The sequence below is a fragment of the Hesperophylax consimilis genome, chromosome 3 (assembly GCF_061612785.1).
Source record: "Hesperophylax consimilis isolate HC1 chromosome 3, BYU_Hcon_1.0, whole genome shotgun sequence".
In the NCBI taxonomy this organism is placed as follows: Eukaryota; Metazoa; Arthropoda; class Insecta; order Trichoptera; family Limnephilidae; genus Hesperophylax; species Hesperophylax consimilis.
The window spans coordinates 21,169,257-21,183,009 of NC_142838.1; the positions used below are offsets into that span (position 1 = coordinate 21,169,257).

A 13,753-nucleotide genomic window follows, 5' to 3' on the forward strand; every position below is an offset into this window, starting at 1 on the left:
GCCCTGATTTATTGATTCTAATCACCTTTAATATATCAACTAGAGTTATTCGATCGAAATTTATTTTTAATTGCAAGAATAATATCAGGACGAGTCATTTAGATACTCGCTTGAACATAGATTGCATGCAGTTGGCAACACTTTCGCAGAAATTGTAGATGTGTTCAACTACACAGAATATAGTTACAAGAAGGCTATAATAACATTTCTCAGTAATATTTATAATTAAGGTAATAATACTTTTCTTCTGTTTGGGTTCTATATAGTTCAGAAGAATTTTTTTCTTTTGATTACTGTTCCACTGAATTAATATGTAGATGTTTATGAAAGCCCATATGGGCGCATAATATAAATAAATAACAGTCTGCTCACACCCATAAACTGAAAAAATATGTGTGTAACAGTCTGCTTACACGTACCTACTTTGTTCAAAATGCCCCCACCCATAAGCCGAAAGAAGGAGTTTTCTTAAATATGATTTAAGATTTTCACGGCCAAAAGTATTTTTGTTATTTGTTTTTGGTGTGTTATGCCGTGTTGCGCTAACTCCTTCTTTAACCAACGTTTCGGACAGCATTGCAGTGTCCTAAAATAACACAGCTGCCCTGATGATGGACACTGCAATGCTGTCCGAAACGTTGGCTAAAGAAGGAGTTAGCGCAACACGGCATAACACCCCAAAAACAAATAACAAAAAAGGAATTTTCTTGTTGTACCGTGTAGATTATTTTTATTGCAGATGAATATCCATTAATTTAAAACTTAGAAAGAAGGCTTTTTAATTTTTTTTTATGATGCATCGCACAGAAAATATTTTGTATAGTCACTGATTAAGTGATTTGAAAGAATTTTCCCAAATTTATCATCCAGAAAAATCAAGATTTTTGAAAAATGTTATCAGTAAAGTAATAAGTAATAAGATATCAATCGGGACAGTCGGTCACCGATTGCATCATATAGCAAGCTTAGTGAGATTTAGATCTCTTATGACAATGTCTAAATAATGCTTTCATCGTGTATTCGCAAAGTCACTTAAGCATTATCAACGAGATTTGTTTTTGTTTGTAAAATATTTAACAAGAGAATAAAACCTAAATTATGATCTCTCTGGCTCTATGTAGCTCTCACCCATCCGAAACTGGTAGATCTCCTCAGTTCTTCAAACAAGAACTCAATCCGATTAAAATACATTTTAAATCCATCAGCCATTTTTCAGGAGTGCCAAAAATAGTTCTTCTTGAGATTGGAGTTGATAAATATAATGTCGGCATCCTTCGAATAAATTTATTTGTTTTCAGGAAAAGGTGAAAGTGTTTGGGATAGATGGACCCACGAACACCCTGAGGTCATCAGGGATAGATCTAACGGAGACGTCGCCGCTGCTTCCTACTACAACTATCGTCAGGACGTGCAGATGCTCAAGGCTCTGGGAGTCGACTTCTATCGCTTCTCTATTTCCTGGCCTCGCATCCTGCCCACCGGATTCGCTAACCACATCAACAAGGATGGCATAGCTTACTACAACAACCTGATAAACGAACTCATAAAGTACAACGTCACACCGATGGCCACGCTTTACCATTGGGACTTACCGCAGAGACTTCAAGACTTGGGCGGCTGGTCCAATCCACATATTGTTGAATACTTCGCTGATTATGCCAGGGTTGTCTACAAACAGTTTGGTGATAGAGTACCCATTTGGACCACGTTCAATGAGCCCATGCAGACCTGTTTAGAAGGGTATGGACTGCCCAACAGAGCTCCAGCTCTCAACCACCATGGGGTGGGAGAGTACCTTTGTACGCATTACCTGCTGAAGTCTCACGCAAGGGCCTACCACATTTACGACAAAGAGTTCCGACCAAAATACAATGGTAAGCATAATTTATAATTATAAACAATTGCTTTATATAAGGCACCGTCTTATCAAATTATAATGAGCATGATTTATACTGGCTGATGTGTCATGATTTAAAAAAATATTCATCGCGTGTCCGACATTCACATTGTGATCAATATTAATCATAACGTATTTGCCGGCGGCGAGATATAAAGTGACAGATTCAGAATGAGAACATGCCTTCGCTCTTCATCATTCAAACAATATTACAAAATGTTCAACGAGAATCTTATAAATTCAATTTAATTGATGTCAACTTTTTCTTTATGGTTCTTGCAATACAAAGTACAAATGTAGATCAGTAGATAGATTGAAATGTCTCTCGCTGGAGTGCAACTAATTGATATTTTTCCTTTAATACTGAGAGATATTTTTTTTGCAGGACAAATCGGGATAACTCTGGACTCCAACTGGGCTGAGCCGAACACTGATAGTATGGCCGATAAGGAAGCAGCAGAACTTTATTTACAATCACACGTTAGTAAGACCTTATCATAATGATAATGCTAATAGCTTCAATAAACCCACAATTTTCCCATTTCACGCTCGTTCAGGGAAGTTGACCAATTTTTGCAATCAACTAATTATTCGTTGGTAACAACTGATCATGTATTATTGCGGAGAATTCCCATTAAACGTCATAATAAAAACGTTCGTATACCATCATTTTGCAGGCTTGTGCGTTTTCAGATTTTTATTTGAAAAATGTCAAATAATAGAGTTAAACGCAAGGAATGTTTAATAAGAGTATCCACCTCCAGATGTAAAATATTTTTAAGAACGCAATAATTGGAGATTCCAATGTCTATTTCTAGTCTGTCTTGCGTCGCGTTGGGCTTAAAACAAGTGATGCTTATTTCGTATGGGACAGGCAATTTGTGTGCCATCTTGAACCATTTGTGTAATGGAAAATTGTTTCAAGTTTCGTTTTCTTAGTAACGTATTTTATTTTCTTCTTCTCCACAATAATAACGACAAGATTCTCCTGTGTAAAGGAGTTAAAAAAAACATTCAGATATGTATGTTTAGGTACAAGTATTAACTATATTAGATTCATATTCATCTCGTTTCCCATATTATGTAAAGCATGGTCCGGGCTTAAACAAATGGTTTTCAATTTTGCATTTAATTGCTTTGAGTTCCCTATTAACATAATAATTTATCTTTTCAATACCATAACAAAGTTGGCAGAAATGTTAATTTTCAATGCCAACTGTGTTTACTTAAATGTAATAACTTACTCGCATAATTTTCTGAATTTAATAGTTTTAGCCAATTAGTAAAACGTTAGACACTCCACATAGCACCCCAATTAGACCTTCCATACAAAATGTACCTGTACGGAAAAACTAAGAAAGATTAATATTTATTATCCAATTCAAATAAAAATCATCTCGAGGAGTCAAACGATTAAAGAACCGCACGCTTAAGTTTGTCATCTATCAGATTAAAAATAAGTGCATAAAGCAATGATAAATATTGGATGATTGCTATTGTTCTTGATTTATCTAAAAGCCTTGTTACAGTATTATTGTTATATTGTAAAAGCACCTTATTCAATAAACCGGATTTGAGGTAAGATTAACTTTTGAGTGATGGCAGAAATACATTTTTGATACTATCGTATTTCTATTGCCTTTATATACCCGGACATAAAGTCAAAGATGATTAATTATTGTTTGCAGTGTATTTTATATAGATAGACCTTCAAGAAGAAATGATCTAAATTATAGTGAAAACCCTATCAAAATCCCCTTGATTAGTTTAGAAGAACTAAGCGCATAAACAGACAGACGCGGATAGATTTTAAACTTTGTTTTATGCTATTTAGAGATTAGAGATTTATAATAATTTTTTTAACTCGTGCTTGTAAAGCAATACTATAAATTCGAATGTTCTTCCAATGAAATCTTGATTTTCGCTAACTCTCAAATCTGTGTCGTAAAATAATTTCAGCATCTTCATAATTATTGTTTTTAAGCATGGCCAAATATTTGGCTGGATGAAGGAAGCTGACATATTACCCAGTTGTATACCAAAAATAAAATGAACACTTGCGAAATAATTCTCGTCGCCGAAAATAAGTTTCGCAACTTGCCAAATCTGCATTCATGCAATGTATAAATGAAATGGCTTCCAAAGTGAAAAAAAATATTCGTCTCTTCGCTGTATGATATTAATTGTTAATTTTTATATATACAGGCTGGTTGGTACGCCCATCCCATCTTCAACGGAGACTATTCGCCTTTGCTCATCAAGAAGGTTGAGGAGATGAGCAAGAAGCAGGGCTATCCCCGCTCCCGTCTTCCCAAGTTCACCGAGGAAGAGATCGCCTACATCAAGGGATCATCAGACTACTTCGGGCTGAACCACTACACCTCCTATCTGTTGCAGTGGGCCGATGGACCAGTGGGCTCCATCCCCTCGCACGAGAATGATCTGGGGATCACCCGGCATCAAGATCCCACTTGGCCTTCTGGAGCATCGTCTAATTGGCTCAGGGTATAAAGCTATGTTTCAAACATGATATACAGTATATGTAAGAATGATGGCGTCAGTATCTGAGATAATATGAGTACCTACTAGCGTTGACGTGTGCACGCTGCACGTATGCAGGTAGAAGAAGCACTTCAAATACATAGGTACCTTTATTATCTTAGTTGATTCAGGGACGATTGCACGGCAACACGATATTATTTTTAGCCCATTAGGAAGTAATCTATGTGAAATATAAATAATTAAGGGATAAGAAGGTTATCAGTAATTATAATGATATTATGCATTGATATCTACGAGTCCAGAATCCAATTTTTTTAGTATACCTATCTAATTATAATTAAAGAATATGACCGTATCTCTGGGATTTTCATATTTTATTATACATATATATTTTTTTCATTTATGTAGTACGGAAGCATCTGAACTTGGAAGCAAACCTTATAAAATAGCTCTGAACTTTTCTCCAGAGCGCCAAATGACAAATATTTTAAATTCCTCGAAGTTTTAAAAATATAATTAAAAGATTAGGCGAAAATTTCTTTAAGGCTTAGGTAATGGAATCACGCAAACTTTTAAGTAGATCGTCGAGTTTTTGAAGAGTTTCATAAACAGACAATTATGTAAGGGTCAATAAGATTTTTTTCCGTCAGGCGAAGCGCGATAATGGAATAAAGTTTTAATTTGCCACGAGTTCTAATCCTTTGTGCAATCTTAATGATATCATTTATAGTTATAGGGCAGAGACTTTACAATCTACGCGCAATGCGTTGCGATAGCAGTTAATTATACGGTTCCGAACAAACAATAGTACTATTTTCTAGCCGGTAACTAAACATCAAACATTTGAACGGATATGTTTGCTGTATGCAGTTCTTAACGACAATACCTACGAATTATGTATATTGGCATAAGAAAACAATCAATTGTCTGTGAATGTAATTAAAATGATTGTCTGCAACACTCTTTCATACAGAATATAATAATATTATGTTTTATGCGTATTGCAGATCTCAAGTGACGCGTGTTGTCGCGTTGGTATAAAATTATCTAGTAACAGTTAACAAAAAAATAAAAATGAGAAAAAATTGTTGCCCAGTAAAATAATGTTTTCCCATCATTATAAGAATCAGAGATTGATTATTTGAGCTAATCACTATATTTTGCATCCTATTTAAGTCAAGTATTCAGTTACAAAAATATAATAAAGAAAAAATCATAAATTATCGCCCGTAACGGGTTTTCGTATGCAAGACGAGAGATACTACCGCTTTGTTGTTTGGTTTAAAATAATCACCTTTCTCACGTGTCATTGGCGCCGTTGGTAAATAAGACGTAAACTTAGCAGTTTTATATACGATATTTTAGCGTTCTGCTGCTGATTTATCAAATTATGACTTTTAAATAACAGCCTTTTACGATTTCATAACTTGTTTATTGAATGCAATATAACTACATTTGGTGATAGCGAATGTAAAACATTGAATTCGAACATTTTTATACATCACGTCAATCATATATTATGTATCTTGAATAACATCAATTTGGTCCAGAAATGAAAATCTAATAAGTGGGGTAGCTTTATTTTCCTCTCAGTCCCAGAGTACTTGAAAACTGAAAACGAAAAGCAATCGATATAATATAATAATATGCGTTTATGTCGAGGGACGGGATGGGAAGTGGTAATCCCATGTGCAGGGGTAGGGTAAATGTATATGTTTTTGGTAGGGTCCTAAAGAGACACGAGCATAGGACTAGAGTAACGATCATACTTTGGTTTAGATCCGTCAAAGGGTTTAATGTTTGTAGAGAATGGCGATAATACACGTTGGGATAAGGTGGCCGTAGGGAGAGAAAGGGTGTGTGTGTTATCCCCGTAGAAAGACCCCCTGGTAAACCCATTTCATTTCGCCAGGCGTCTCGTGCGTCCTGCAAGTAATATACAGACGGATACGGATTATGTATCACGATATTAGAAAACACATTTACAAAGGTTACGATCCTACCATGATAAGATGTGAAGACGAACGAACCAGGATTCTTAAATAAATGTTATTGATTAATTATAACAATGAAATTAAAATATTTTTTACCGGTCAGCGGATTTTTAGGTCAACTAATCAAATAATTACACACCTTGGATGTCATCATGTATGACTTGCAGTGTTCACGAACCATGAAGGTCCTTTTATTTGGCAAACCCAATCCGTGATGTTGCGCTTGAATATCACTCCATCAACGTCATTTGTCTACTTACAGGGCCGCATTTACCACAGAGGGCCGTTGAAGGGCTCTTAATTTTATTCTCATTTACTTAAAAAAATGTTGTAATTTTACATGGTAATGATTTTCCTTCTCTTCTATTTCTTGGCAAATATATTTTTGTATAGACACAGGTCATATTTTCACATTGCTTCCTTCCCTCCTGTTATTTCGACCTGCATGCATTGAAAGCAATTACCTTCTGACGCTGTACCTAATACACGGAGACGACTCTTTTGATCAAGAAATGTGACTGGACGACCATTTTATAATAAAATATAAGTCATTCAGAATATATCCGAATAAATATAATAGACGAAATGCAAAATTTTTATTATTTTGAAAACACGTGTTTTGACTTCCTCATGAAATTTTCGTGCTTTACTGATAGTTTGCTACGAAATTTACAAATCATATGTTTAGGCCTCCAGTCTCGTTTTTAACAGGAAAACGAACATTTAACCGGATTTTTAATAAATGAATAATATTTCATTTCAGTTAGTTATCTTCGTGTATTATTATGTACAGCTTCCTCAAAATATTTTTAAACCGTGATACCGCTACTAAAGTGGGAGCCTCGTGCTCTTTTAGCCCTGTTGTTAATCTGGGCCTCTCTGCTTTACCTCTCATCTGTTGACCATTATTCGAATATGTTGCGTAGTAGTGCATAAATCGATGGTTTTGTTTGAATTCTTTAGAAGCCAGTAATGCATTGACTATTCTTTTTCCAGGTAGCCCCATGGGGTTTCCGCAAGCTCTTGAATTGGATCAAGGACCGCTTCAACAACCCTAAAGTGATGGTGACCGAGAACGGCTACTCGGACTTCGGAGACCTGGAGGATCTGAGGAGGACGTCCTACCACCAGCACTACATCCACGCCATGCTGCAGGCCATCAACCTCGACGGCTGCAACGTCATGGCCTACTCACCTTGGAGTCTCATGGACAACTTTGAGTGGGAAAGAGGATACTCGTGAGTAAAACTAATATTTTTTTAAATAAATGAGCACCAAAGTTTTTGTACTGAATTCTAACTTTAAAAAAAAAGTAATTGGAAAACAAAATTTTTATACGCATATCACTTAAATAAGTGAGTACCAGGTCGTGAGGATTTAAAATTAATTTAATGGTCTTATTAATTTCTGAGCGCAAGTTCATCGCAACGTCACCGAAATGTACCACTTGATTAAAATCAGATCGGGATTGTTGACATTACAGTAAGTAAGTTTTCTATTGTTCGTGGGTCTAATATAAACTGATTAACTTAGTAAAGCAGGCACATATTTTGTTTAAATAAAGAAAATAGATTATACATCGGTGCCTATATTTTGTTGCTTTTATTAAATTAGAGATAATACATTTTGGTGATTTTACTAAGGCGAAATGAGACTTCAAAAAAATATCAGTGATGGGCGTTTCCAAAGAGTTCACTAGCTTCGAGTGGGCGGAGCTAGAGACCGAACCATTTCATTTACCGCACCGGCCGTAATATCGCACAGTGTGACATGGTTTGATTTCACACGGACAAGTTTTATAAATGTAAATTTCAAATGACAATAATAATTATCATTATTGTTAGCATCAGTTAATAAATTGCATAATTTACATAGTATTTTGAAATTCGTGGTATCTACGAACAGTATATCATCATCTGCAGCATGTAAGGGATCCAAAATAATCATAAATCACACATCCGTTTTTGGTTTTTATTATTATTTTTTTCTAGAACGATGAGTTAAAAAACTGAAGGAACGGAAGGAACTTACAATACATAGGTGGGAGTTAATAGGTACAATTTTACATTGGTATTTTGATATCAAAATTATAAGTTCCACATACAAAACAGTACAAAAATATAATATTTTTACTAATAAAACTTTTACATAAAAAATAGTTTTTTTACGTTACAGTAATTTTGCATCTCAGATTTTAGATTTAATTAATTTTCATTTTTTTTATGTCTTGCTAGAGCAATCCCGATGAGTTATGTAACTCATTGTAGGACGCGGAAACTAAAAATACATGGGTAGCAGTTAAGTAAAATTTTATACCAGTATTTTGATATCAATTTTATAAGTTCTTGATCTTCGGTGGCGCCCGCCCAGACCTTCACCGTCCATTGCTTTGTTTTTCTTTTGAAGTGGAAAAAATATGTCATCGGAAACCAAAATGAATCTAATTCTTATACTCCAAATTGAATAAGAATTGGTACATCACATTGGACTCCTAGATAGGCAATCATTGTAATCAATAAAACTCGGATGTCGTTTTTATGAAAACAAATTATATGTTTACCAAACTTACAGTGTTAAGAGAGTGAATTGTTTATTAATTAATGAAACATAATTATGTGCTCGTACGTCAAAGGATAAGATAACAAATTGTTTATTTATTTATGTGTGATCTTTGACGTCTTAAGTATTACTAAGTGATCAAGCTAATCGTTAGCTCAATGAATACATAATAATGTCAAACAGTGTTGCTGTAAATAGATGACGTTTGAAATATTTTGTATGAACATACCTGATGAAGCACAAAAAGATTTAAATTTGTCAAATTATTCAAGTATTTAATACCTTTGTAAGGTGTACAACTATTGAAACTATTCACTGCCACCAGCTAAGATCGAAGAAGTTTTCTTTCACCAATTTCTGTATCTTTCACTTCCCAACTATCAGTTTGTTATAATGTACGTGTTCATATTTAATTATTTTATTAAAAATCGCTTTTTGCAAGTTAAGAATCATTATTTGTTTGTGCCCGTACATACGCAATATGAATATGAATAAATAGTTTTGTCGGTATAAAAGCTCAATTCTTTGAAGAAAGGCATACAAATACAATATTGGATTCAATTGTCGAGACCATCGGCTCATCTATGAGGATGCCGTGTGAAGGGCTTTTTTAAGGAAAGGAACGAATTGAAATTCTGGGACGAAAACAGTTATGAGGGTGGGTAGGAATCGGGGGGTCAGAACGTCCAGGAGTGATGTATGAATCCATCCCTCTCACTGCAATGCAAGGCGATGGAGAGATAGAGAGTCCGAATGAAGACGTCTAAAAGTGTCTCCCTCTACCGGCCTCATCCGATCCTGCCACGCAGCAAGACCTTCACAAACCTCACCCCATGAATCCGGCCACCCCTGCTAAGTCACCAAACGTAGCGAACCACTTGGGGTGACCTATGGCAGAGGTTTTGGTTAGCAAATTTGTGAATTTCGATTGAGATTTTTCTTTTAAGGCGATGCCATACGTAGTAATGCAAAATCATGTGTTTTTGGTTTGAAAATTCGGTCGCCTAGAAACGTTTCAGATGCTTTAATTAAATACTGCGAGTAGAATACATCTTGGTCTTTGAAATATTCGAGTATTTTTTAGATAAGTATTTTTATAAGCCCAGAAAAAAAATAATGTACAGGACTATGAAAACTGCTTTAAAGTTCAAAACCTCCTACTTACGAACCCATTTTCGGTTATGATTTTATTGTATAATGTGGCAAAATAAGTTATTTATAAAATGATCGAAAAAAATAATATTTATGCCTGAACAGCCACAAAATAAAATAAAAGGCACTTTTTGGCCATGTTTTTTTCTTGCATAAATCAAAACAGGCGGATGGTGTTAAGCGGGAATTTAAACCTTATCGCCATCTACGTAAGGGTTGTTATTGGTAGCAGCTCAATTAAAAATATTACACGACGTAGAGCATCGCCTTAAAGGTATTATTAGTCTGGCTCTGGATGACAGTTGCAGTTTCTCGTGTAATTAAAATAACAGTGGCGATAAAATCATTAAATAATATACTAAGATTTAAATTAAAAATCAGTTGTATTAAAGAAGCTCTCATGATCGTTAAGTGCCATAATGTCACAATTCACTGAGATAAATCAATGATTAATACTATTTTAATAGTAACGGAGTGGACAGGTGATGTGTTATGATCATTATCCTCAAGGGTATTGAAGGTGTCATAGTGTCATTGTATCGAATTTTATGATATTATATAATTCTATTCTAATTATTTATTAGTACATCTGCAATCCAAGTAATCGTCAATACGTTCTTCAAATTATGGAATATATGAATCTGATTTATTTGTTAAGAGGGAGTACTAAAATTGGCATCTTAGGATTTTATTTTGCTTTTCATATTATTCGTAATTTTAGTGTAAAAACAAAACATTTCATGTCATTAGTATTTGATTGATGATTAATTCTCTAGTAATTAAGCTTTTACTAGTTGTTCTCTTAGTAGGAATCCCAATGCTGATAATGCCAACGCTGATAATGCCTTACACCTAACGAAGCGCCCTTGAGGGTTTTTATAGCGCCACACGCCGTTGGATCAGGGCCGGCTCTGTACCCACAACCCACCACCTCTGTCCTACTTAACTGTTCACTTATGTAACGCTATCTAGCCGGCTTATCGTGAGGTGTTACTTTCTTTGTACTTGGATTATTTAAACAGCAGGTAGTCTGCAAACATCAAATCTTAACTAGAAAGCAGAAAACTTGAGGAGATCAGATTTCTCAGCAGTTCGGTATTACCTAGTATTTCAAGTCATTGTCTCAGGTAGACAAACCGTTATATTGTTTCTTGATGTTTTATATTAAAAGATTATGTATAAATGTGGTTGAATTCGGGCGAAACCGAGTAGGAATTACTATTAAACAACATTTCAAAATGCGATGCACTACGTCGTGTAATATTTTAAATTGAGCCGCTATCAATAACAACCCTTACGTAGATGGCGATACGGTTTAAATTCCCGCTTAACACCATCCGCCTGTTTTGATTTATGCAAGAAAAAAACATGGCCAAAAAGTGCCTTTTCTTTTATTTTGTGGATGTTCAGGCATAAATATTATTATTTTTTTTCGATCATTTTATAAATAACTTAATTTTCCACAATAAAAAAATAAAATTATACAATAAAATCATAACCGAAAATGGGTTCGTAAGTAGGAGATTTTGACCTTTAAAGCAGTTTTCATAGGCCTTATACATTATTTTTTTCTGAGCTTATAAAAAGACTTATTTAAAAAATACTCGATTATTTCAAAGGCCAAGATGTATTCTACTCGCAGTATTTAATTAAAGCATCTGAAACGTTTCTAGGCGACCGAATTTTCAAACCAAAAACACATGATTTTGCATTAATACGTATGGCATCGCCTTAAGTGAGAACTCGATCACTGCCACCTGTTGTGGTAACCATGACGGCAGTAAACCCTGCCAAAAGTGTTGATATGATTTGAAACAATAAACAAGTAGCTGTAGGTGTGGGCATCAATGTAAAAATATCTTGACACAGTGAAACATCATAAATACGAGTATATTTGAGAACATTTAATTTAAAATTTATCACTTATAAAATTTTCCATATGCAAACGAATAATATCCCTTTATTATCGCAGTTACCTGCCTCAGATCTCACGAATTTCAAATCGATATATAACATTCTATTTTTTACTTTTTTTAATATTGATTCAGATGTTTTGTTACTCTTGTGGAAATCAAACATTTTATAGACATGTATCCAGTCGCGCAAATGTTTGTTTACTAATAACAATACAACACATTGTCAAGGTGGCGTATTAAAAAAAAATATATTTCTCACAATATTAAAATGCTTTAAATCAATTTCAAAAATTTTACGTGGTTATTATTTTTGTGCTACAGTTCTTACCCAGTCTACTGATTTGTGTACACATGTATGACCGATGCTGTAGCCGCGAGCCGAGGCGAATGGTGGGAGTAATTATGTGATGTGTATTGATTTTTTGTTCATACTTAGGCAGGGCGAGTAGGTCAACATTCCCAAAAAGATAAAATTTTCCCATTTTCCGGTGTGTTACGCGATATCATTGCTGATTATTATTGAACAGAATTACTATCTATTGCAAACAAAACGTATTGTTTGTTCCCACATTTCCACTGGAAGGGAAGGATCGTGTATACAAAACAAAATAAATTCACTTCAAATATAGAACTTTATTGAAAAAAAAAATCACATCCTGCTTCTCATGAAAGTATTTTCAAATTTCTTCCACTTTTTTAATATCAAATATCAACCACTTCATTCGAGATATTCCAAATAAATATTATATAAGTACAATTAGTTAGTTTTCATATTGCCTACCATTTTTATCACACTTTATTTAAGACACTTCAATTTATAATCGTTATTGTTTTTACAACCACATTCACCGAAGACCGAGGCATCTCGTCAGCTCGTCTGCTCGACTCGCTATATTAAGGTACGTATACATTTGTGAACCGAAACGCGAAGCGTACCACGAATTACGGGAAAGGAACAAATCAACTTTAAGCGGCGTTTCGCGCCATTTGATGCGGTTGCTTGGTTTTAGTTATAAGTTGAGGTTCAGTTCGGCAGTTCGGTTCGTGGATGTATACGCAGTATTAGACGTATCTTTGGTGACATATTATTTTATCTGTTTCTCTGGAATGTATTTCGGCGTGAGCACAATAACAAGTAATTTCTTTGTTGTAACTACATACAATTTGACAGTTTCAGACTAAACATCTCCATTTGTGGATCTGTCGATAAAACATTGAAATTCACACAAAACATAAGAAAAGAAACGCCTTTTAAATGAGCTTTATTTTACCCATCGTTATATATTTGAGCTTATTATTCGAGATCAGAAAATTATCAATTCGAAGATGTCATCACTCACAACATATATTTTAATGTTACGCTGTACTTAGTAAAACGTTTAATTGTCTGTTAGCACACGTTGTTTATTCTATAGTTACGTATGTTTGATTCCAGCGAACGTTTCGGGCTGTTTCACGTTGACTACAAGAGCCCCAACAGGACCCGCACGGCCAAGCGCTCCGCCCGGGTCTATCGCAACATCGTGAGGGACAGGAAGCTACCGGTGGACTTCGACCCTACTGACTTCGCCGTGTTCAGCGCCGCCGAAGACTTGGCCTCCAGTCAGGTGCTGCTGCTCGCGAGCTCCCTCCTGTTCCTCGCCACTACATTCATCAACCACCTCGAAAGAGACTTCTAGTAGCTTTAGCGGACATATTACATTGTTGCGTCGTATTAGACAATTCAGTATTTA

General features: G+C 35.0%; 1 protein-coding gene across 1 annotated transcript in view; it reads left to right on the forward strand.

The window, feature by feature from the left end:
• Positions 1-13,700, forward strand: part of LOC149425116 (myrosinase 1-like) — a 38,063-nt gene extending 24,363 nt beyond the window's left edge. Inside the window, exons 4-8 of the mRNA XM_089649318.1 lie at positions 1,299-1,874; positions 2,283-2,377; positions 4,103-4,402; positions 7,390-7,631; positions 13,456-13,700. Coding sequence (XP_089505444.1) covers positions 1,299-1,874; positions 2,283-2,377; positions 4,103-4,402; positions 7,390-7,631; positions 13,456-13,699 — 1,457 coding nt within the window. The 3' untranslated portion in view covers position 13,700. The remainder of the gene's footprint in view (positions 1-1,298; positions 1,875-2,282; positions 2,378-4,102; positions 4,403-7,389; positions 7,632-13,455) is intronic.
• Positions 13,701-13,753: the final 53 nt, after the last annotated feature.